General features: G+C 37.0%; 1 protein-coding gene across 3 annotated transcripts in view; it reads left to right on the top strand.

The window, feature by feature from the left end:
- TTC39B (tetratricopeptide repeat domain 39B) overlaps window positions 1–24774 on the top strand; it is a 79238-nt gene that overhangs the window by 41330 nt on the left and 13134 nt on the right. For all 3 annotated transcript variants that reach the window (XM_074811743.1, XM_074811745.1, XM_074811744.1), the window contains 13 exons: window positions 8311–8415; window positions 10926–11057; window positions 12948–13024; window positions 15369–15436; window positions 17395–17459; window positions 17640–17745; window positions 19127–19192; window positions 20841–20949; window positions 21836–21903; window positions 21991–22050; window positions 22365–22526; window positions 23587–23678; window positions 23991–24111. In XM_074811743.1, the coding sequence (XP_074667844.1) occupies window positions 8311–8415; window positions 10926–11057; window positions 12948–13024; window positions 15369–15436; window positions 17395–17459; window positions 17640–17745; window positions 19127–19192; window positions 20841–20949; window positions 21836–21903; window positions 21991–22050; window positions 22365–22526; window positions 23587–23678; window positions 23991–24111 (1231 nt within the window). The remainder of the gene's footprint in view (window positions 1–8310; window positions 8416–10925; window positions 11058–12947; window positions 13025–15368; window positions 15437–17394; window positions 17460–17639; window positions 17746–19126; window positions 19193–20840; window positions 20950–21835; window positions 21904–21990; window positions 22051–22364; window positions 22527–23586; window positions 23679–23990; window positions 24112–24774) is intronic.

Here is a 24774-nt window from a genome sequence, read left to right as displayed (position 1 = left end):
CTGTTGTGCAGTTAAAAGTGGCATTGAAGTCTGGGGTTTAGATGACATGGTGAAAGAGTTTGCAAAAATTTTTCTGTTTACACTAGAAAAAACTGTTGATCACATGGCCTTATATCTTTTCCCGATTATTTTTAAACTAATCCCTTTTGTTCATAAAGTGTAAGTGGTTGGCAGTTTAAAAATACTCTGATCCCTTTAATGTAAAGGATTTAACATGCTTTAATTGGTTAGCTGCAAGAAACATGTAAATGTGAGAAGGGATACTCAGTTTGATTCCACCTTTCTAAATTGTTCTCCAGATGGGAGGAATGCATAGAATGCATGTAGGTAGAAGAAGAAAATCCAGCCTCATGGAGGCTTGACTGATGCACCTTGCTTTTTCAGAGCCTGAGTCCTGTACCTAGCCAGCAAGATAGTGAAAGACACGTGCCAGCACTAGTATAGCGTGGGGCTGAAGGGTGCGTGCAGTTTCTTACTCAGGTCAGTAGCCCTCACAGAGAATGGTACATGCTCTGCTTTCATGAGGGTTCCTTAGATTCAAACTTGATACAGAAATTGTTCCTGAAAACAGTGCATCTCTGCTTGTATTTATTTTAAAACCAAACCAAACAGATGTCTCATGCTTGTGAGTTCTAGGAGTACTCTCTTGTAATAAGCAGAGAATCCAGCATATCTTGAAAACTACTCTCTTTGCTTTTATGAACATTTCCTAATGTTCACTGTATGTAAGTCTGGATTGTACTACAAAGGACTATGTAAGCCTTCAGCCACCCTTCACTGAACTATCCTGAACATAAAATGTAGACCTAACAGAGTATCTCAATAGAATTTGGCAATAAGCTTCTTTTGTTAGCCTTTGCTTCGAGTCATAGAGCTGTTGGTAGGTATTTTTAATGAGGACTGGTGCCACTTGCTGCTCTGTGGTAGGTAGGTAGTACTCCTACAGTGTCTCACTGTTTATCTGATGAGATTTATACTTGTGTTGCAACTTGGTGTCTGTGCAAAGGATTAATAAAAGTGATAGCAAATAACATTGTCCCTTAGAAAATGATCCAAACTAGATTTTGGCACATTGCTAAGCAGAAGAGAGAAGTATTACTGTTGGTTCATCTATGAGTGATGGAGGAGAGGGATAAGATGAAGAAGATGGCTAACTTAATGGTGAGGAGTACTGTGCTTTCAAAATATGAAGAAAATTATTTGAAGAGATATTTCCAGATAGAACTAATAGCTGAGTTTTCTGTATGCTTGCTTAGATACAATGGATACACATGGATCTGTGTTACTGTTAATGTGAAAGCAATTCCTACTGGAAGTTGCAAATCTTTGCTGTTGCTAGCTGTGCATATAAAAAGAAGGCCAAATGCAGTCCTATAATAGGTTTTTCAAGGACATAAACATTCAAAAATGTTCATAAGGAGATGAGCAATCCTGGAAACATTTCACAGAGACAGGAGACCACCGTCTGTTTGGAGGAACATTAAATAGGTGCTGAGAGTCATAGTTCAGTGATGTTTCCTTAAACAGACAAAGCAGAGATGTATCTTATCTGTTTCCCATGGACAGAGACACTAGTTGGCCTTTTCTGCTTGAAGTTTACCAGAAGAATCTGAGAGCATACAGAGGCAAGGTGTTGAATCACAAGGAGACTTGGCATGCACTGGTGAAGGGTAAAATAATAGAAGAAAATAAGAATCTGGGGTTTTTTTATTGCTATTTTACAGAGCTAGGCAGAAAGAAAGTGTCTTTCTCATAGTAAACGATGACTGTGTTTTCCCTTCACTGAAACTGAAGAGAGAGGAGTAGTAGTAGACTACTACAGAACTTCCTGTGCTTGAATAGAAAATGGCAGGGATCGAGAGTTAAGAACTTGTTCATTAGCAGTTTCCTTGTTCTTAAAGCATGATTGTTGAGTATTGCAGAATTAAGAATGGAAGTATCCTTGTTCTAGTTACACACTGCTAATCTGAGGCATAGTTTAAAAATAAAAACACAGCAAAAATAAGGACGCCAGGGACAGAAAGTGCTGCAGTAACACAAAGTCTCTGGGTTATTTAACAGGTGATTAGTGATGGTGGTGGTGGCAGTTTCTAAACATTTTGGATCTTTGCTAAATAGTAAGACTAGCTAAGAGGACATCAGATACATTTTGGCATGTAAAGGTGTGCAAGATTTGAACATGAAGCGATGATTTAATGGTATCTGTGAGCTGTAAACCGTGAGCTTTGATACTGTAGTTTTGAGTACAGCTTTTGATCTTGGCTGGGAGAAAGTCTTCCAGGGAGATAGTGGGTTCCAGCCTCCCCCGCAGGACTCTGTTGAAGGCTTGAGTTTATTTTATGCTAAGCATGCGTGGCAGGATACATCAGCACAGAGCTCAGTACCACATATGTGGAAGAAGAATGGTGTGCCTCCACAGTAGTTGCCCCAATAAGGGAGGGAGAGAAGGAGAGATCCCATCGGCTAAAAAGCATCAGAGTCACCACTGTTCTTGGACCTTGCAAAGAATCAATACACATAAAGTAGAGCAGCGTTCACAAATATGCTGAGCCTCCTGGTCAAGAAAATGGAGCTATTGAGTAGATTCAGGTGAGGATCAGCTGCTATTTGCTGTTAATAAATCATGTCCTGGCTATTTAAGACATGTGACAAGATAGTTACTCTTTTTGACATATATAGTTACTCTTTTTGACATGGTAGAACATGTCAAAATTAACAATTGAGTTTTCTAGTTTAAGATACTCATTAGTACAAAGGGAAAGATCTATTTCAGAAGGTATAGAAACATCCTGAATAGTGACAGTGAGTATCAGATTTTTGGCAGTATATTAGAACTATTTAACATACCATCTTCCTGCAGAGGACAAGAACTGCCTGAGAGCAGTATCTTTGAATGCTGGTTTGTCATTAACTTTTTTGTATATACTCTAGCAAATGCTTGCATATATGTTACTCAGGAAGAGTGTTACGGATGATAATTTCTTGCGGCCCTACTTGTTGATACCATGGTTGGCATCCAGCATAGTCTTCATTTGAGTTTAAGCAAAGAAATGCCTCTAAAAGGTTCTTCTGATTAAGCTTCCATAAGTGGTGAGGGTCACTTGTTTGCTAAAGTATTTATTTCCTGGTAAAGTGTTCTCTTAGGTGTAATTTTAATGCACTTTGTTTTCTTGATCCTTATCATCAAAATAGCAACCTCTCTGTATACACCTCAGTTTTTAAAAGACCTTATTTTCACTCCTTTGTGTCAGATGTGCATCTTAATGTGGGTTTCTTAAAGCTAAATTGTTATTGCTAGTTTCACATTTTTTTTCCCTTTAGAAGTTTTGCTTTACTCCCACAAATAACTTCAGATATTTTCGGTAACTGTAGCCCAGTGAGACTTTTGTCAGTGAGAACAGTAGCTGTACAAAACCAAGTCACTGGCAATTAAATTTTGTTTATTGGATGAGGCTGATTATTTTGGGTGTGTTGTAAAAGAGCCAACAAATGGTTTTAGAAGTTCAGAAACTAAATTCTATGATCCCTATTCATGCAAAGTACTGCTTGCACATTTAAGTCCAGCTAATGTTAACAAAATGATGTGGAACTTAGTCCTAAATATATGATTTAAAATATGGAAAATATAGTTAGATTAAAGGTAAACTTTTCTGCAATTCTCCTATTTCTAGCTCTTGAATCCCCTTTCAAGAGAAGAGTTGGTACATTATTATTGCACCGGGGGTGCTTGTATTAAAAGCTGACTAAATCTGCAGATACAAAAACAGCAGCATGTACCAAGTTAGGTATTAACTGAGCTATATAACTGCCTTCCAGAAATACTCTTACACCGAGCCCTAGTGTGGACAGATAGGTGTTATTGCCTAACTCATTACATGTTTAAGTAACTTTCTTTTAAATACTAGAGCAATTACTTTTTTCATTTGTTTTAGGCTAATGGTTATTCTCCCTTTTTTAATTAATCTGTAGGGAAAGAAAGTGGCTTAATAAGCTATAAACTGTTTTGACATTTTAAATTACTGAAGCTCTTGCTTTGTACATCCTGAGGACTGTCATCCTAATAGTGACTATCTCAGTACATTTCAGGGTTTTCAAGTCAGTATTCTTTGTTTCTATTGCACTCCAAGCAGTTGATTAGAAGAACCTATTTAAAGCTGGTAATCCCTGCTGCATTAGAATAGTTTCATGAGTAGCTCAGCACCAAGCTCAAGATACATAAACTATTGCTGGAATTCAAAACGTTTATTCTTTTTTCATAAAAGAAGTTTGGAATAGTAGTGAGAAAATAATGTTAAAAAAATGCTGCTTGGGAAAAGGTATTCTTAAAGTACCTAGACAGTAACACAGTGGTGTTTTATTCTGCTTGTAATGCGACATTGTTATCTTTGTATTAACACCCAATATAGCACATTTTTCTTTTCCTTTTTTATTTTAGAAGTGAACCGTATTCACTGGGTGTAAAATCCATAGTAATTTTGCTGAAGTAGTGTTAATTTAGTCTACTCCAGGATAAATTAAAGCATATGCTCATCTGAGATGATAAAATGTGTTAAGTTTCTGTCAATTCTAGTATGTGGAAGTAGGGAAAAAAATTAGATTGCCAAAATAAGACTGAGTCAGAAGAAGAGCATGAGTCAGTGTGAGTCAGCATCGCTCACTGAACTGTTCATCAGTCTGCTAACTTGCTGTAGAAATGGGTTTGTGATGTTTTGGGAGGAGAGGAGGAAATGTGCTTTTTCTGAGCCTCTGCCTAGAAATATTCTTGTCTGCCAGTGAAGATAGCCAAGCTGCTTCTGAGTCGGTATGCTCCTTTCTTCTCACTGTTCTGGTATCAAGTTGTGAATCTGAGTTGGAGTGATTCCTTCTGGTTATGTTCCTCTGCTGCAGGATGTAGGAAAACAGTAGAAAATACATGTGAAGAGTAATTAAACGGGAGTGAGACTCTTTGGGAGAGGATATGATTCACTTATCAGAAATAAGATTCACTTATCAGAAATAAGAGTCTGAGAAAACTGGCTTCCCAAGTTCTATATCTGAAGTGGCAGAATAATTTCATAAGCTTGCTTGAGGTAAGGAACAGTAAATGTATTGACATAAGGAACACAGTTTACGTTGTCTGCAAGCATTGGTCACCCATAAAGGAAGCAGTGCGGGAACTACTCTGCAACACAGGAAAAGAACATGACAGCAACATGCTGGGGAGATCTGCTGCTTACCCATTGAGTAGGAAAGGAAGTTTTGACAGGATGCCTGGCCTTTGTTGTTTTAAGGAACTTTGTTTATGGAATAGTTTTACAAATACTGATCTGTACCCCAGTGATTCTAGAGTTGGTGGCATGGTGGCATTTGGGAGCCTGATGGCCAATGGTCCTCTCTGAAAACAGCTAAAAAGACAGCATGTCCATGGCTATGTTATACAAAATAAAGATGAGGTTTTCCTTACAGAGGAAGTTCCAGCAGGTGCTGATGGCAGGGTATAGGAAGGATGCAGATTTACAGCATACAAATACAGAAAATGTGTTTCTTTTCACTAAGATGAGGCTTAGTGTGGTAGTGGGAAGAGGACATTGCCCTTGCATTTTGATCCTTACATTCAGAAAAATGGTACAGAGGTGGGGTACTATAATCCATTTATTTGCTGTTACTTTTCACATGAACTGGTAGGAAACCTTCTTGGTCTTTTTTACAACTAAGTGAACAAAGTAGTAACCAGTTGTTAAATTACCTACTATGAATGATCCACCTTCCCTCAGATTCTTTCATGAACTATGTAATTATACATTTTCACATGTGGTTCTCTTTTCTCTCCTTGCTTCAGATCACCGTTCATAGTTTCTCCATACTGTGTGTAGCACATCATTGCCTTGTGTTGGGTTTTTCTGTTCCAGTATTTCAGAGTTCTTGGCCCACCACAAAGTTAGCAAACATGCAGGGGGGAAGGGGACCAGAAGGTCCATCTGTCCTATAGAATTTTGAAGATTTCTTCCACTCCTACCCCCCCGCCCCCCCAATATGGCCATTGGGATTTGTATTGGAAGACACCTGAACAGGAAACTGCTTCAGTGCTAGTCAGTAAATAGTTGTAGTGCACAAATATGAGAGTAAAAACCACAATCTTGCCATCTAGTAGATCTCAACTTTGCTTACTGGATTCTTTTAAGATAATCACTGCAAATTTTGTATTTAAAAAAAGAAAATACCCCCCTTTTTTTTCCCTTCTTGAGAAATTATTTGAAAGCAACTAGCCATTTTTCTTAGTGGGAAAGGCAGAACAAATGAAATGTGTAATCTAACCAGTCATGGACTGAGTGAAACATAGTTTCCTAAAAATAAAATGTGAAATGAGGATATAGAAACACAGGAACACACAGTGGTGGTGATGGCATGTTATTGAGACACTAAACTCAGGTCCTTGCTCATGTACCAGTAAAAAATGAGCCTCTAAATCTAGCTAAAAATTAGTTCTTTGAAAATGATTTGTTAGCAGATGGTATTCATGGAATTAACTAATAAAACTGAGTGTTTTAGAAAACTTCCAGTCATTACAAGTGAGTCTTTTTTATTTCTTAACACTGTTCTTTGGAGGGCATACTATTTAAGACATTTGAAGAGGACATGTAAACACATACATTTCTCTACTGCTATAGAAATATTTTAATTTGAACAGATTTGTTTACATATTGAGAGTCTGAATGCACTAAAATACAATTGCTTTCTTCATATTTCTTTTGATAAACATTTTTATTCTGCTTTACTGAGTAGGAAGTGTAGGATCTTAAGCACGCTTCTGATGATTCTTGTTAATGCGAAACCTTAACCAGTTGAGAAGATTTAGTGTGAAGTGCTAAATCCATTCTTTGCCAAATAGGCAGGATGCTTTGTAACCTAGAGTCTGTGGTTCTCTTGCTCCAGGCTCTGGAAAGAGCTTTACTTTGAGAGAATGAAGAGGTGTTACAGGCTGAGGCTTTGGCAGGCACCCAAACTAAATTGCTCAGCTAGGTTATTTTGTTTTATGGATTTAGAAGCTAGAATATGCAAAATACAAAATAAGTTTGTAGTTGGCCTTGATAGATTGTTGGGATTTTTTTTCCCTAAACTGTAGAAGGTGTGAATTTGCCATGTGAGGAGATAGAGATATTCTCTGTGTCTCCTACATGTCTTTCTTGGTCTATAGGTTCATTTTTCAGGAGGGAATGGTGGAAGGTCTCTCTGTGTTAGAATTGTAAGGCAATTTGCATTTTGGCCTGTAAATCCATGCAAGATGTGAACATGAAGTGATGGTTTGCATTTACAATTTAATGTCTGATGTTTTAATTTTTCAAAGATTGTTCAAGTTGAATCTGAGAAATGCAAAGTCATATTTTCATGTCTCCCTTTTTCTTTGTTTTTTTGTATGTGTGTGTGTTACTGTCAGGTTTAGAGCAGCTGCACTCCTCTGTCATTTCTCTTCTTAAATTTCTCCTTCAGGCGGCTTCTGTTCTGATCAGCACTTAAATATTCATCTAATTGACATGATCTGTTGCTTCCCACTGCTTAACCTTATTTGGATAAAGTCTGTTATAGAGCCTAAACCTGTTGTTTTAAAGCTGTAGACAGATTATCTTTTCCAGATCCAGCTGTGCACATTGAAGGCTGTGTAGTTTCTAGCTATTAGTCACTACCATGAATATCCAGTTTGTCACCAGTTCTGCCCATGGAGCAATTTGTTAGTGCTTCTGAGTCCTTCAGACAAAACTGGCCAAGGTAGCAGTTTTGTTAGATGACTTCCTCTTAAGCAACTGCAAGTGATTTTACTTGAAATGAATTAGGAAGAACAGAAGCTTTTGGCATAGCTGCAGGCTTCTGACAGGACTATTTTTGGCATAGCTGTTTGTAGTGTGAGTGTCTGTTTACTGCTTGCTTGGATGAAAATATTATTTTGTCATCTTTCTCTTGAGATTTAGATGTGAATACAGAGTCTGAAACTGCATTTGTACTGATACAGAGAATTGAGAGCTTGGACACAGCGTTAAATTTTGAGTATTGGTGTTGTATAAGAAGCAGTAAATATGATTCCATTGCATATTGACTGGTAAAAAAAGGAGGACAAAGCCATAAATGTCACCTAAATAAGAAAAGAGGCACACCCATGTAGCATGGATAAAGTGTTAAACATATGAGGTGTTTGTGTAAAGCTGTATTTTAAAAAATGAGTAATAAGATCACCACAGAAGACCTTTGGTGTTATATAAGGGGGAAAAAAAAAACCAACCCATCTTCTAATTATGTGTTTATATTTACAGTTTGACTAAACTAAGAATCTTTTTTTAGGGCAACCAAGATGGATCTCAAGTGTGCTCTGGAAGAATGTTCAATGGCATTGAACTTATTTCTAAACAATAAGTTCTCTGAAGCCCTGGAGCTACTTCGTCCATGGTGAGGTCCTGTTATTTGCTGAAGTTACTGTAAACAGGTAGTGTAAAGTATGTTCTCTGGTAGCTGAAGATTAATTTAAGGCCTCTGAAGGTAGTAGTTTTCACTTATTCCCTTTTGTCCAAAAGCATTTCTCAGTGTCTTGGGGTTTTAGCAGTGCAACTTGTTTCTCCTCAAGACCATCGCAAACCTGTTAATGAAGCAGTGAATTGTTCTGTTAGAGTTTGTCATTCAAGCTGTCTTTCCTCATGCAGAGGGGAAAAGCAGGGGAGCAGGACCTTATCCAGTGTGTCTTTGATCAGAGAATTTGTACAAAAGAACTGCTTTTGACAAGACAGCAAAGCTGGAACAAAACTTCAGAATACTCTTTTTCTTGCTTTTTATATTACATTTGAGTCACAGTAGTGTTTACTGTTAAAGCTCACCTTTTGATCTTCTAATTCTGCCTGTTCCCCTACTGCCTTTTCTCCACTGAGAAGACAAGCATGGCAGTGCAGATGTAGGGAACTAAAGAATACTGAAAGGTTTTTAGGATAAACCTATCTTACCTGTGACTGCATGGGAAGGCAGTCAGGGTGGCTGTTCTTCAGGACTGGGATCTGAATCCCATTCATTGTTCTTCTCCTGTCTGTCTCTCAAGGATGCGTATGATGTCGAGGGATGTGACAGTGAAAGGGATCTGTAGGTTGTATTAGTAGGGCGAGGTAAAGTTACTGTTCTGCAGTTTGGTGATAGTAAGGCTGGATTAAGAATCATGAGTTGGTGGTGTTAGCTGAGTAGTATGGACAGGTGGAAGAACACCATTAAATGAAACCCTGGGAAGATGACACAGCTATCAAGCACTTGCTTTTAGTGGTATGGAGAGCTCAAGTGTAGAGGAGGTAGTCAGGAGTAACACCTTTTCAGATTAGCTGTATTTACACCCAAGCTCTCTTACCTGAGCATTATGCAGTGTTTGCAACAGAGCAATGCTTTGAGAAGGCCCACCTGCACTTTTATATGCTAAAACTATTTTTGGGTATTATTGCGAAATACTAAGTTCTACAGGCAAGGATTGTGCATGTGTGTATTTAGTAATACACACACACACACACACACGTATTACCCAAATGTGTTTTGTATGTTTCACATATATATATTTTTTTCATTTTACATTGCAAAACAAAAAAAATGGTTTCATACAAGAGTATTTTTATGTACAGTGAGGTATTTGTTTCAGTTGACATTTGCTGCAGAGAAAAAAAATATTCTGAACTCCATGGTTTTGATGCTTTGAGTCCCTGGCAGCGAGTAGACTTTGAGCTTATTATATAGCATATTCAGCTAATCTGCAAAGGAGGACCTAGCCTAGCGAGGAAACAAAAAGCCACCTTTAAAAAAGAAAAAGCCCAATTGTTTAACTGAAAAATAGCCTTGTAATGAAAGTTAAACTTAAGTCCTTAAAAATGTAAACATTTTATGAAAAGTGTTGATGTATTTAAGAACAAGACCCTTGGGTTCTTTATCTTCCTTGAGTCTGCTAAAGGTTCCTGTCTTCAAAACTGGTGGGTGGCGCCTTGATTTAGGGGGAAGAAAAAAGTTGAGGAAACTGGACAGTATCCAACAGAGGGCTAGCAGCACTGCAAGAATGCTACAACATATTACTCATTAAGATTGTGAGAGCTGGGTTTGTTTTAGTTTGGCAAAAAGGAGACTTGGGCATTAATCTAATAGTGGTCTGGAGCTAGTGAGAGGAAGTTTCAAGGGCAGAGACATCCTTCCCCATAGTGGCAGATGGTAAAAGAAGAGACAGTCACCACAAATCGAGGCTTAGGAGTTTCAAACTGGACATTAGGAAAAAGTACATTGATAAGACAGTACCAGAGAGGCTATCAGAGGTGTATGCAGTCTTCATTTTCTTGAACCTCTTGAAACTTCATTAAAAAAACTCTGAGGTTGCCTGACATAATGTTGGCAGTAGTGCTGCTGCAACTGGTAGGTTTGAGTATATGACCTCCTGCAGCTACTTTCCAACAACCTTTTTTTTTTTTTTTTACTGTGTAATTAACTTGTGAAAGTCAGACTGGTTCAACGTAGCCTTTCATGCAGGACTGAGCATGTGTGTACTGACTTTTCTGACACAAATGCAGATTTTTACATCTTTGATCAAGTAGTAATGTTAGAAGGACGTCCTTAGGTTGAGCGAAAGCAGATGGATGACTATGTATGTCAAGGCTTAATTAGCTAAATTAAATAGATACACCAGCAGACTATAAATGGGATATAATTAAGTGTAAATGTTTGTGTAACCCAGTTTGGATATTTTCTGGAACTTGCTGCGATAGTGTCCTTGTGGAGGCAGAGATGTAGCACCCAGTGAAGGATGATACTTGCTAGGTTATGTTCTCATGTCCACTACTTTTCTGCTTTATTATTCTGTCTTTTCACAAATTAATGGAAGTGTCACAGCATTTACTTTTGTATTGTAATTTAAAGTTTTGCTTAAATGCACAAGACTTATATGTTTGCCCTAGGTCTAAAGATAGTATGTACCATGCCCTTGGGTACAGCACTATTTTAGTTATGCAAGCTGCTATGACCTTTGAACAGCAGGATATACAAGTGGGAATTTCTACAATGAAGGAAGCTTTGCAAACTTGCCAAAGGTAAGCGAACATTTATGAGGTACTTAATCCACTACGCGTTCTTTGTAAGATATCCCAGCTGTCTCTACGCTTTCAAAGCAGGCTATTTTCTGTATGATAGTGATCTAAATTTGGAAAGGTGGAGTAAGTCTCACTATCCAATTATTATTGGTAAGGATATGTTTCCTGGTATTGCGGAAACAACAGATGTGTCAGGCACGTATAGCCTCTATAGTTAGTTAAATAGTTGGCTGACTATGTAGACCTACACATAAGCTGACACTACATGGTTGAACTGCCTGAGCTATTTCAGCCTGTGACTTTTTCTTTTTCATGGGGATCAACAATTTAAAAACCCGTATTTTGAATTTTCACTTCCGTCATAAAAATATTCTTTTTTTAAAAGTTGTTTTCAAAAGTGGACCCAATAGTCTAATAGGATTAAACTTGTACTGAGGTTTCTTCTAAAACCAAAGCAATTTTTAAAAATTCTTGTTACAAATGTGTTTAGCTTACTTTAAAAATAAAGGTCTGTAATTCCCATCAAGAATTATTGGAATCTTTTGCTTCTGGTCTTGCTTGGAACAATGAAATAGAGTAGAAAATAGAAGTTATTAGTGACCTTTATTTTTTTAATTAAAAAACTTAAATAATGGGTGGTCAAAGCTAAAGTGCTTAACAAGCTCTGACAAAACCAGAAATGAGTGCTTTATTCTAATGTTCTTGATCATATTGATTAGGCCATAATTTATCATGAATTGTCTCCAAAGAAAGCACCCCCAAATGTTATTTGTTTAGACATTTAACATCACCTCCTTAGCAATGAGAAACAAAAGAAAAGGAAACGGGGCAAAATTATCAGATACTACCTGAAGAAAATAAAGGGTCAGCAGTTTCTGCCTCTTTCAGGTCTGCTACTGATTCACAGTTTCATCTCAACTATGTTGTTTAGTATGTCTGAAAAATAGGTGCCTCTATGTACTTCAGATAGTATCAATAAGATGTCCATCTCTGCAGAATGCAAACTTTTCTGTGTAAGTGCTCTGGTCTAGTCTGTCACAAAACTCATAAAAATGCAAGATAAAGGCAATCAAACACTCAAGTGTAAAGAATTGCCGGAACTACAGGTGCCTTAATTGACCTTTTATTTGGTATGCATTATGTTAAGCTGTATTGTCCTAATCTCTTGTCGGGATCCTGCGTTTTTCAATGTGCAGAATAGTGTAAACAAACGAGCTAATGCTCAGTGTAATTAATGACTTCCTGGCTTACAAAGTACATGCCTTTTTTCAGTGTAGAATTGTTTCTTTAGCTTCAGAAAGCTAAGTTGTTTTTAAATAGTAGCAAATTCATTTTTGGAATGCTGTACTAAAATAAACTAACTTTTTTTTTAACATGGACAGTTGAGATCTATTGAAAGTAAAATACGTGACTGTTTTGGTGTCTCATCTGGCATAAAACTCTGTAAAATACTATTTATTTTTTCATTTATGTTGAAAATGGAGCTCATTTTGATTTTTTTCATTCTAATTCTGAGTGTGAGTTTAAGAAATGGAAAAAAGTAATTCATAAGTCTTTGAAGTCCAGTTCAGGTGGCTTGCCCAGTGTCAGGGAGACCTCTGCAGCTGGTGGGTGGAAGTGGAGTGAAAGCTATTGTACACTTAAAGTAAACTAAGTGCGTGCTTGGAACATCAATTAAGGTTGGATAGGCTTCTGAGTCTAGGTGCATACCAGTGGCTGTGATTAGACTGCTCAAAGAACTGCAGCTGTTGGCGAATCATCATTTTATGAAGAATGTCTATAAATTGTGGTTGGAAATGGTTAATAATTATAAATAATTAAGTTCAAGTTTGTGTTGAAATGTCACTCATGCTGTGTGGGTTTCTTTTGTTCCATGTACAACTGATTTAGATTCAGGAAAAGAAGCACAGTGGTGGAATCCTTGTCCAATTTAGTTTCTAAACAGTCAGTGGATCAGCTGAGTGAGGGTAAGTGGCTTATAATACAACTAAAATAACAAGGTGAAAAAAGCTCAAAACCACCCTGCCAATGTGTGTGAATATGCTTAATTGTGAAACTTGACTAGTGTCTTACAGTAAAAAACAAACGACCTGTATAGTGGTTTTTTAAATTTGAATGCAAAGCTTCTCAAAATGGGGCACTCGGCCTAATTTTTTTTTTTTTTGGCTTTGAGCATGCATGAATTAAGAAAGGAATGCCTTTCACAATGTTGCCCCTCTTGCAAAAGCCAATCTCACACGCAGAGCCAAGATACCAGTTTATTCCATAGTTGTGCAAAGATGGGTGCTAGGGGGTAATTCCACAAAGCTAGCACACCACACAAAGGAACTGCAGCCTATTTATCCTATTACACAATTAGCAAAAACCTATCCAAGTTGATGCTCATTGGTCTGTAATTACCATTTCACCTGCTATTGGTTAGTTATATTTAAATTGGCCTCACTTGCTGTGTAAATTAGTGCACATGCTCCTTGCATGGGGTAGGGGCAAATTTTTTCGGCCTTGAATTGAGTTGATGGTCACGATCTCCCCCTGCCACCTTTACCACTCCCCCAGTTACCACGGGTTTTTGCTGACTTCATCGTTAGCAAGGCCTGGATCATATCAGGTTTACACAGTAGAGCCACAAAGTATTGGGCTTACACAATGGAGCCAGTGATTAGTGGTCCTTGTGCTTGATGAGAAACGTTTGTAGGGGCTACAAGGCTACAACAACACATTATAGGACTGAAGAGGGTTTTCCTTTTTTTGCTTAAGACAGGTCCCAAAAGTTTAAGTATCATTGATGCTGTGGAATACATCCTTATCATTAGTTGCATTGAAATCTGAATAGAGTAACAAGTTTTGTGCTTGTCTGTTTTGTCTTAAGGTGTTTTGGGGAACAGTATCAGTACATTGTTCATGGCTCTGAAAATGCTGGTCTCCTATTTCTGATTTGGGCAGAATCAAGTATGCATTTTTTTCTAACCTGACACAAAAGAATACTACTTAATACTGGACACATCAAACTCACCACATGTGCACTGTACATACAGCAGCCTTGTGCATGTGGCTGGTCTTGCAGCATGGGTGCAGAGTAATTCATGTCATGTGTGTTAAGTCACATGTACTTTAGTCCTGCATGAGACCAGAAAGTCTGCCTAGGGCTTTTGATTTGTTGAGCATGACTTGGTTAAAACCTCTTCATAATGTCTTACTGGACTTAGGAAAAGCCTGAGCCACAGTGAGTGTTACTGTCACCAAAACGGGATAAAAGAACCTATCGACACCAATGTGATGTAGATAAGCAGACACTTCTTTATGAACAGCCGGATGCACAGGGGAATTGTCTCATTGACAACGCACACCTAACTCGTGTAGCATGCTGAGTGTATTGGATATAGTAATACATATTAATCAAGTTCTCATGAATAAACATGTTTATTCCTGTAACTCATTTTCATATTCCCACCTCTTCCCGGTCATGCGCACCTGAGTCCTGAAATGAGTTGGGGGGCTTCTTTTGCAACCACCATGGACTACTGACTCAAAAGAGACACACAGACACACAGACACACAGACACACAGACACACACAGACAGACACACACAGACACACCCCCGCCCCCTCAATGTCCTTGACTCGAGGACTTTGGCTCACATTGTGATTTTAACATGCTTCGAGGCCCTTTCACAATACAACTTTTAAAACAACTAGTCTCCAGGACTATAAATCATCCTTACCAAACAGTCTAACAATGGTACCTCATCTAGCAGCGTAACTGGTTGTATGGTTACTTTAAACTAAACACAACATCTCTATGACTACTTAAAACATTACACCACTATCTTCTATAAAAACTGATATTTCTATGAGATTCCATTTAATTGATTAGTCCTAATCATTCCTTATCAAAATCTCCAAAAATCAACTCAAATTAATAACAAATCAGTAACAATCAGTAACATTATCATTCATCTCTAGAAGTTTTTTCTAAGACATAGAAGGAAGGTTGAAATACCTAGTTATTGTAGGCTGATACTTGAATTTAGAATTGATGGAAAGTACAGGAGATCATCCACCAGAATGACAAGTAGCTTTTGCCCTAGTCTGAAGTCAGCTCTGACAAGATCAAAGTTTTTGTCTGAGGAGAAGTGAAAAAGGAGAATTCTACTGGGATTTGTGTGGTACAGCTATTATTCAGCAGTTATCAAAACAGCAACAGCAGAATATTGCTTTTTTTTTTTCTTTTCTTAGTAACATTTTATTTGCTGCACTGACCTCAAGAAGATAGTTTTTGCTGACAGTAAATAAATTTTATTTCTTATCTAGAGGAAATGCATGCTGAAATCTGCTATGCTGAATGCTTATTGCAGAAAGCAGCTCTCACCTTCGTACAGGTAAAGTCAATTATTTATTTTGTATCTCTGTGTAGCAGTTTAATGGAAGGATGTTAGTACTTGTAAAACATCATTCCCACAGTAGATATGGTATTTAAAAAACAAACTTTTTCCTAGTGAAGTAATGTTATTTCGTGGCAGTGATTGAAAGTACCGTAAATGCCGTGCTACCCAGCAAAATCCTCTCTTTGTTTATACGAATAACCAAAGACGTTACTGATACCCAGGAACCAAAAACATAAGGTATGGTGCAGTCTTACACAGATGGTGAGTTTAAATTACTTGCATCACATCTGACAACGTCCATCGCTTGTTTAAAAAGATGCTCAAATATGAGGAAATGTCCTGTTTGAAAGTGCAAGTCTTTTTTTGCGCAAAAAGGATAGAATGTTTCCCAACTAACAGAACTTTAACTGATGCGTACTTGTCTCCAATTCAGTATCACTCTCCATGCACTTTTGACATGGTGTCAGGAACAATATAGTAATGGATGACTGTAAAATAAACATGCCTTACCATTGCTGAAGTAATAATTCAGTTCACAGAAAGATCTGATGTTTAATACTGTCTGGTGCTTCTTGTTTAGATTATGGTTCAAGGACTTCATGCTACAGTACTTTCAAATTCGATTTGATATTTCATTCCTAGAAACAGGAGTTGTTAGTCATACTTTTTCCACATATGTGAGTGTTTTACAAATGTTTAATGATTGTATTTTAGATAATCCCTTCAGATATAAATTATGAGGAAGAAGCAAGGCACAAAGATACTAAGATCAGATGACCTTACTTTGGCCAGAATTGTCAGGAAGTATTAATGGAATGCCAGTCTTCCCTTATAACTGACTTTCTCCTCTAATAGCCAACTGAAAGCAATCATCTTTTCTCTTGGGGGTGGGGTATTTTTTTAAGCATGAAGAGAATTATTAAACAGTTGTTGAAGGAGGTGAGTTCAGGACTGTATAAAATGAGAAAAACCTTAGGGATATACTTTCTCTAAAGCAGCACCTCACTATTCGTCATGTCAGAGATCCATTGCTGTTGACTATAATACCCTGCTCTTCTGAGTGCTGTCATGTCCCATATTTTTCATGCTTGACTGACCTTGATTCATCTGAAGGAATGATGATGATAATAAAAATGTAACCAATCAGAAACAGGTAGCAAGAATGCTTGTACTAAAACACTTCCCTTTGGGTGTTCAGTCTTGAGACAAAACAGGTTGAGGTCTTCTGACCCTTTTATGGAAGTCAGAATTTCCTTTGATTCTGAGGGTTTTTTTGTGATTTTTCGTTTTCCACATCATGTACGCTGTTCCAGAGTATTTAAATACACATTTCTGAAATGTCTGCACATGTTCCCCTTCTGTGTGAATTTTAAGAGGAAAAGTTTGTCCTGTTGAATTGTTAGCCATATTGCTTTTCAGGAATTTATTCTTGATGGCTAGGACATTGTGGCTTTACTTTGATTTTTCTAGAGGTTAAGAAGCACATTTGTTGGGTAGTATGTGTGGTTAGTGTTGATCAGCAATGGGAATTCATCTGTTCGGGGGATTCTTTGATTTGTCTTCTGCCAGGTTCTGGGCTTGCTTAAGTGTGACAGAATAAATATTTCAACACTTTTTAAGAAGTTCCTACAGCACCATCTGGTGGAGAGCTTTCTTGTTTCATTTATATGCATTGGAAATTCTTTTAAAAGTAACTCCGATTTACTTTTTTTTTTCACCTCCCTCTTAAGTTTTAAAATTTGTAACATGCATCAGGGAAATGTTTCCCTGAAAACTTAAAGCAAGTGTAACTTCAGTCTTAGAGATAAATCTAATAACTGAAAAACATTTTTAATATTTCCAATGACTATTAAGTTATAAACAAATTTAAATGTAGCTGGAAGATTTTTATGTATATGTTATACATAATAGCTGAATACACATTTTTGTACAACGAAATTTTTTTCTTCCAGGATGAAAATATGATCAACTTTATAAAAGGTGGCCTCAAAATTAGGACGAGTTACCAAATATACAAGTAAGTTGTTAGAAAACAGATTCAATGTTGGTATAAGCAGGTGCAGTTGCATTAATGACTCCAAAATAAAAAGAAATATTTTATAGCAATCATAAGGATTACACTTCATATGATTTCTAAATCTTGTTTCCCCTTCCCTCCTTTTTTTTTTTGTTTTTTTTTTTTTCCATGCATCAAAAGAGAATGTCATCAGGTGCTACAGATGACTCAGGGGAACAAAAGCAAAAATGAAACTTACTACCAGTTTGAAGGAGGAGTAAAACTTGGAATTGGAGCATTCAACTTGGTATGACTTTTCCAGACTACAGAAAGGCCACTGTGATAATCCTGTGGGATTCTTTCTTTGCAGATACAGTACAAATTTTTTAAATGGAGATACAGGCTTTGAAGGTTTTATGCAATATGAAAACAGCAGTGGCTTTTTTGCATGCATGCCTTCTAGGATCTTTTTACTAATTTATTCTGAATTGTGTTTAGTTCTCTTAGACTAATTTATGTATGTGTTTCTTAAGAGGAAAAGCAGCTACATCTACCTGTGTGTACCAGGAATTTTTAAGATGCTTATGCTATTGGTAACAGGATATCTGGAGTGTATGCTTTTATTCTAACACCCTCATGTATACCATTGTTTTGCTTCAGTGGTATACTGTAGATTGACATAGATAATTACAAATTCAGAAGAATGAGCAGCAGTTTACTGAGTTTGTGCAAAAGAAAACTGGGTACATCCACTAGCATTTTTCTTTACAATTTACTACAGTTGCCTTTTTACATTTGTCATGGCAACAATGAGAGTTGATTTCTACTGCTCTATTATTTCTGTATCATTCCAGACTGGAGCTGACCAGTTCTGAATATGGTCAGAAGAACTCACATCTATCTGCACCTCAGTCTTTAAAACCCAAACAGCTGGTCTGTGTTCATAAGTGCTCTGACCTTTCCTATTCTTCATCAAGTCTCCTCAGTAGGAAGCTTAACAGAAGAAGTCTCTGCTGGGCAGAATGTATTAGGATGAATGGAGCTTTCAAAAACTGACTTTCAAATAGACCTTCTTGTAATGCTCATTGAAAAAGCGACTGTGATCTTTATAAGTTTACTGTTGTGTAGGATGTGGAGAATGCAGTTACAAGGAGAACAAAAAGTGCATGTAGTAGAGGGCTAAAGGATGGTAACAATAGCTAGTATTTCTAAAACAAGTATGCTTGCTGGTCTGCTAATTCAGTGCTCCACAGTAGGAACAAGTAGAACTTTTGTGATACCATTGTGTCATCTGATTGGCAGTAAAGGAAGATGAAAATTGTAGATTGTAAGTACTACCAAAATAGATAATACTTTCATTCCAAATGACTCACAATTTTCAAACAATTCTGATCAGCTAAAGAGAGAAAAATCTGTAATCTGAAGAAGCACAGCTGGATTCTGTCTTGCTGTTTCCATACTGGATGATCATCAAAAGTCTTGAGTTCCCATGAATCTGCAAACTGATTGTATATTGTCGATTATGGATGTCGATTTTTCGAGTACTTTTGTGTTTTTCTTTTTCACCAATGTGTAATGGCATTTAATATAGTAGCTGGCATTTTTGGCTCAAGTTTATAGTGGTTTTCATTTTTTAAATAAGTATATAAATTTCTGTTGATCTTACTTTTGTTTGAAATGTATTTCAGATGCTGTCACTTTTACCAGGAAGGATCCTCCGACTTTTAGAATTTATTGGATTTTCTGGCAATAGGGTATTGGATCTGATATTCGTTTTTATAAAGTAGGCTTTTCTTGGATAAAAATTGGATGGATTTAACGTCATATATTTCCCACTAAAATTATAATGATCTGTATTGTTTATCAGTATTTTAGTATTGTCAAAAAGATGAGAAGTGGGCTAGGTGATGCAGGCATAGAAGCACATATGGTGATATCCTGATCTTGAATAACCATAGGAGATGACCTGTCTGTTTCAGAGGGTGTTTTCAAATTGCAATTTCCTTTCCTTTTGCTGATCCTTAAGGAGAGGACATCAGCTTTCTTTTCTAGCCTATACAGTCAGAAATTAATGTTCCTCATACCAGTAACTGAGGGGAGAGTCACAGTTCTACATTTGTCCCCCCACAATCCCAGCTTACTTCTTTGGGAGAGGGAATTTCTGAATATCGTGTGTCACTGTGGAATCTCAGTACATTTTTTTCTCATGGTTGAGAAAAGTATTTGTAATCATGGCCTTGTTTTTATAAACCTAGCTGTGCTTTCTGGTACTTTAAAACTCCTTTTAGCACCCATAGGGAATAAAAAAAACCCCAACCAACCAACCAAAGCAACCCACGGAATTATACATAACTAAACTTTAAGGTGTTAATGAGATAATGAGTCACCATATGGTATTATTGCTGTTAGTTTATCCACAGATACGGTTCTGCTTATGTAAAATTTGACTTCAGTAGAGATCTGTTAATTCTGTTTCTTCCTGTGAAAGACCTGGTTCATGCTGAAGCTCTTGCATAATACACATTTTTGCCCTGACTGAAAAGGCAATGAAAGCTGAAGGGAAAAGAACAAACAGTTTTGTGCTGTTACCACATTGTTTTGTATGGTACCTGAATGCTTTTGTAACTCATCAAGTTGCTATGCAATAAAACTCCTTTTAAGATAATATTTATTTTGAGGCAAAACTGTTAAAATCTGATATGTTTCTGAAAAGCCACTGCTCTTGAGTAGGGAAGCTCTGAGCTCATCTCAACAATCCCCCAAACAGTCAAGCTGTCGTGTAATGGGCATAAACTGGAAAGGCTGGGAAGAAGTTTCATGTGTTAAGAACTGAATAAGTCTCCATGAATCTGGATTCCTTTTTTTAGCACACAAAAATTCCATTGTAGCTTCTGAAAATGGTATCCAGAAGTTAGTGTGTCAGCAGAGCTAATATTTTGATCAGAACCTCAAAACAGTAGCCAACTTGATGGAAGAGAATTGAGAATAACCTGGAATTTCTGTAGAGGAAGACTCTTGCCAACAAGTAGCACTGGAACAGTTGAGAGAGGTTCTCACTGAACATAGATTTAAAGATGTTATTCGGAAAGACTCATAGCCAGAGTATAGTGGGGAAGGAATGTAGACCTGTGTGTCTGCATGATCTGTGTGGTGTTCCCATTTCACCAGAGCACTGAAATGCATGGGTAATTTTATCAGTGTTAGCTTAATCTTTTCCTTGCTGAGTGCTGTCAGCTGTGGTAGAACTGTTTTGGTAGAAGGCTGTGTTGGATCTGAGATAACAAAGTGCTGAATTAAGAAATACATCTAAAAAGGAAAACTGGATTTGGGGGAGCCAGAAATTATTTATAGTAACTCTGTATACTGATAGTTAATTCTGCATGTGTTTGTGATGTTTCTTAGGAGTGGGGCCTCTGTCAACTACGGGAAGGCGCATCTGGCAGCAGTTTGAGGGCCATTCTGTGTACTTTCACCCTGTTGGTTTATCATACTTACGTCTCCTTAATCCTTGGTGAGACCCACTGTGTAGCTGTTCAGTCATGCTACACGTTATGATAGATACTGTGATGTTTTTGAACCGCATTTCTAAGCTGTGGCCAGTTAGCTTTGTAACAGGAGATTGCTGTATCCTTAGTTATGATCTGAAATTAGTATCTCTGACAAAGCTATGTCTGCAGAAACAGGGAGAGTAGATACCGTTATACCAACATCTTGTTCCATTTACAGGGCTGTGTCAACATGCAACAGCAAAATATCACAAAACACTTCAGTTCAGACAAGTCCTTATCCATAAATTAACATCAGATATTGTGAAAACGATCTCCAGAAAGAAGTCCGTATTCCCAAGCAATTTACTTGGAAGTTTAAAAATGTAGACAATTATTTTCTTTTGCCACATGGAGCTAAAATTCACCATTAATTCTGCATGCATCTTTCACATATATTTTCACATTCTTTAGTTTGGAAGTATTTTAGTCCTTGTCTCTCAGGCTCATCAGGAAATTAAGGAGAACTTCATTTCTTTCAGTATCACCTGTACTTCATTAGTGAGCTCAAAATTAGGAAAGGAGGCAGCTGAGGAATGGTTTCCTAACTTGCTAAAGCAATTAAAGGGATTAAAAAATGTAACTAGGCTCTATAATGGAACAGTTTAAAGAATATTAATATATTCTATTCTGTTTCTACTTACAGACACTTACTGTCTTAAAAGCACTTTGTACCTTCAGGACAAGAATTCATTTTTATAGAAACACAATATGGTGAAATAATTTTGCTTGTGCATAAAAGCAGTCATTCATTAATCTATTCTAGCCATAATATGATTTGAAAACTGAAATCTTAATCTATGAAACTCATTTTTCTTAAGTACATTGAGGTTGCTTTGTTATGTTTTCTAGGTACAGGGGAAGCCAACCTTCAGGAAGCAGACAGTCTCCTTGAACCCTACCTCCAGAAATTTCCAAATGTGTGTATCCTCAACAAACTTTATAACACCAATGTATTTCCCTAAGCTTAAAATAGTAACTGGGTATTTTTCTCATTTCCTTTCAAGGGTTCCATTATTCTATTCTATGCTGCCAGAATAGATATACTGAAAGGAAATTTTGAAAAGGTAAATCCATTTTTTCTTTTTAGGTTTTTATTTGTTCAGTGTTCAACTTGGGGAAAAAGTGTCTAATTCATTTAAGTAAGTAACTTATTTTAGTTGAACTGATAATTATCTCTTATACCTGTCCATGTTCAGAGTCAGTATTGATTACAGCACTCTCTCTGTAAGCGAAACTGAAAGTGAAGTTTATCTTATTTTACTAGTCAGGTGTTCTCCATTTGGGTGCTAGGAAAGAATTTGCTCTGTAATTAGACATGGCTCTCATGTGGAGCTGTAATTGAGCCAATTTTCATCATTCTTACTTAACTACATTGTAGGCACAGGTGAGGTTCCAAGACTGCATAGCAGCACAGCAGGAGTGGAAACAGATTCATCATCTCTGTTACTGGGAACTGATGTGGTGCTACACCTTCCAGCAGAACTGGCTTCAAGCATATCGGTATGCAGACCTGCTCAGCAAAGAGAGCAGGTGGTCTAAGGTAAATGGGCAGGTGGACATTGTTATGATATACCAGTAGCCTCTCCACAGTTAAATTTACATTCCAGTTTGCACAATAAGAGTAATTTTTTGCTTTCTTCTGAAACCCCTAAGCAAAGGCACAATGGCACCAAAATGGTAGGTTTAACTGGGTGGCTATTTCACATTCTGAAGCATCAGAGCCATAACTAACACTTCAGCTCCTGTAAAAACAGTCAGTACTTACCACAGTTGTGAGGAAAAAAAAGAGGGAGAGGAAAACTGTTAACTTGCATCTCAAGTCAGGTTCTAACACTTGCTAATAAAACTTGGCTGAAGAACCTGTGTTTGTTAATTATAAACAGATGAGAGCACATCTACTCATCAGATGCTTTGTGACATGAAATGAGAAGGCTGCTGGAAGCATGGTCTCACGAGAAAAGTTGGGGTATCTACCTTTTCATTATAAAAATGTTTCTCAAAGTATGAACCAAGCACAATGTGCAAATAATTTTTGATACATCATTTTTGTCTGTTCCTTTCTTGATTACTCTTTATTATGCTTAGTGGAAAGGATTTATCCAGTTCTGGCAAAAGAGGAAAAGAATAGTATATTCAACATGAAGTGCAAATGTCTTGAATAGAATTATGGATGTTTCTTTTTTCTCTGCAAAGTCCAGTTATTGAACTTGTCCTGAATCAGTACTCAGATATTTTCTTGTGTTTTTTCAGGCCTGTCTCTACACATAACAGATCATATAATAACAGTAATGGACTTTAGAATAGTTGTGTCATTTAATCTCATCTCTTTATAAGTGCTTTGCATAATAAATTGTCCTGTTCTTTGCAGGAGACATCTTTAGTATTCTAACTTACTTAGAATATTAATAAATATTTTGAAAGTAAGATCATAGCATAAATTATGTGACAAAGGAAAATCTAAACTTCTGTAGTTCCACAGTCTGAGAATCAGTGGAAACACTTCGCTGCAGCAAGTGGGGTGAGAGATTTGGGTCATCAGTGTATTGACTAAACGCAGCAAATTAGATGTGGTAATATGTTGCTCTTTCTTTCTGAAATAGGCAATATATGTGTTCCAAAAGGCAGCAATTCTATGTATGCTTCCAGAGGATGATTTGAAAAAGACTGGTGAGGACATTGTAGCTTTATTCAGGTAAACATTTATAAAGCAACTAGATGTGCAGTCTTTTTCGTCCAATGTAAAAGGTTTTTACTTGAGTATCTTTGTCTTTTGTGACATACTTCCTACTATAACCATTAACTTCTCAGTTTTTCTCTTTGCTTTTAGCATCAGAATATTTAAAATGCTACTTTTATCAGCAAATACACGTCCTACAAGTGCAGTCTAACTGCTGTGAAACAGTTTAAGATGTTATACTTAGAGGCAAACAGCAAATCTTACTAAATGAAGTAAGATGAAATAAAAAGTACATCAACTTCTGTTTTACATTTTCCCTCCTTGCAGGCAAGTGGATGGTCTAAAACAGAGAATTGCAGGAAAATCTATCCCAACTGAGAAGTTTGCAGTAAGGAAAGCTCGACGCTATGCAAATTCTCAACCAGTGAAGCTGATACTACCCGCCTTGGTATTTATGCTTGTTTTCTTTTCATCCTTTTCAAATAAGAAAGAAATAAGTATAATTCAATATACAGGGAAATAATATTGTTATCAGGTAGTATGTGTCTGCATTTTTAATTTTTTTTTAAAGAATTATTGCATCCATATAATGGGGTTTTTGTGAAATGTACTAGAGGCTGGATCATACTACCAACTACTAGCAGTCCAAAACCAGAGCCAGATTTTTCATGTGAAAGTTCAAATACACAGAGAATGATTGTTGTTGCCACATGAGGCTGAAAGTCACGTTTCAGCTAGAAACCTGCATGGGTTTTTAGCATATGTGTTCATGTTCTTTATTTGTCAGGATTTCAGTCCTTGCCCTCCATACTCATTAGGAAGTTAAGGAGTACTTACACTTTCTATTCTTCTGGTGAAAGAGTGGTTGTTCATTTTGGTTTTTGTTTTTTTTCTTTTTTCTTTTATTGAGTCTGAGTCGAATGTGCAGAAGTTAATGATACTTTACTAATGCTATCCTAATTTCCCATGCTTTTAACTGCAGAGGCATTGGTAGTGCACAGTCTGTTTATGTGTGCACAGCAATGATAGTTCACATGTGTATGCTAAAATTTCTGTACATGGATAATTTAGCAACAACTGAAGATGAAAAACATCATTTGAGAAGAAATTT

The sequence above is a fragment of the Strix aluco genome, chromosome Z, assembly GCF_031877795.1.
Source record: "Strix aluco isolate bStrAlu1 chromosome Z, bStrAlu1.hap1, whole genome shotgun sequence".
Lineage (NCBI taxonomy): Eukaryota > Metazoa > Chordata > Aves > Strigiformes > Strigidae > Strix > Strix aluco.
Note: the sequence above shows the minus strand (reverse complement) of the source record. Positions and strands in the feature narration are given on the sequence as shown.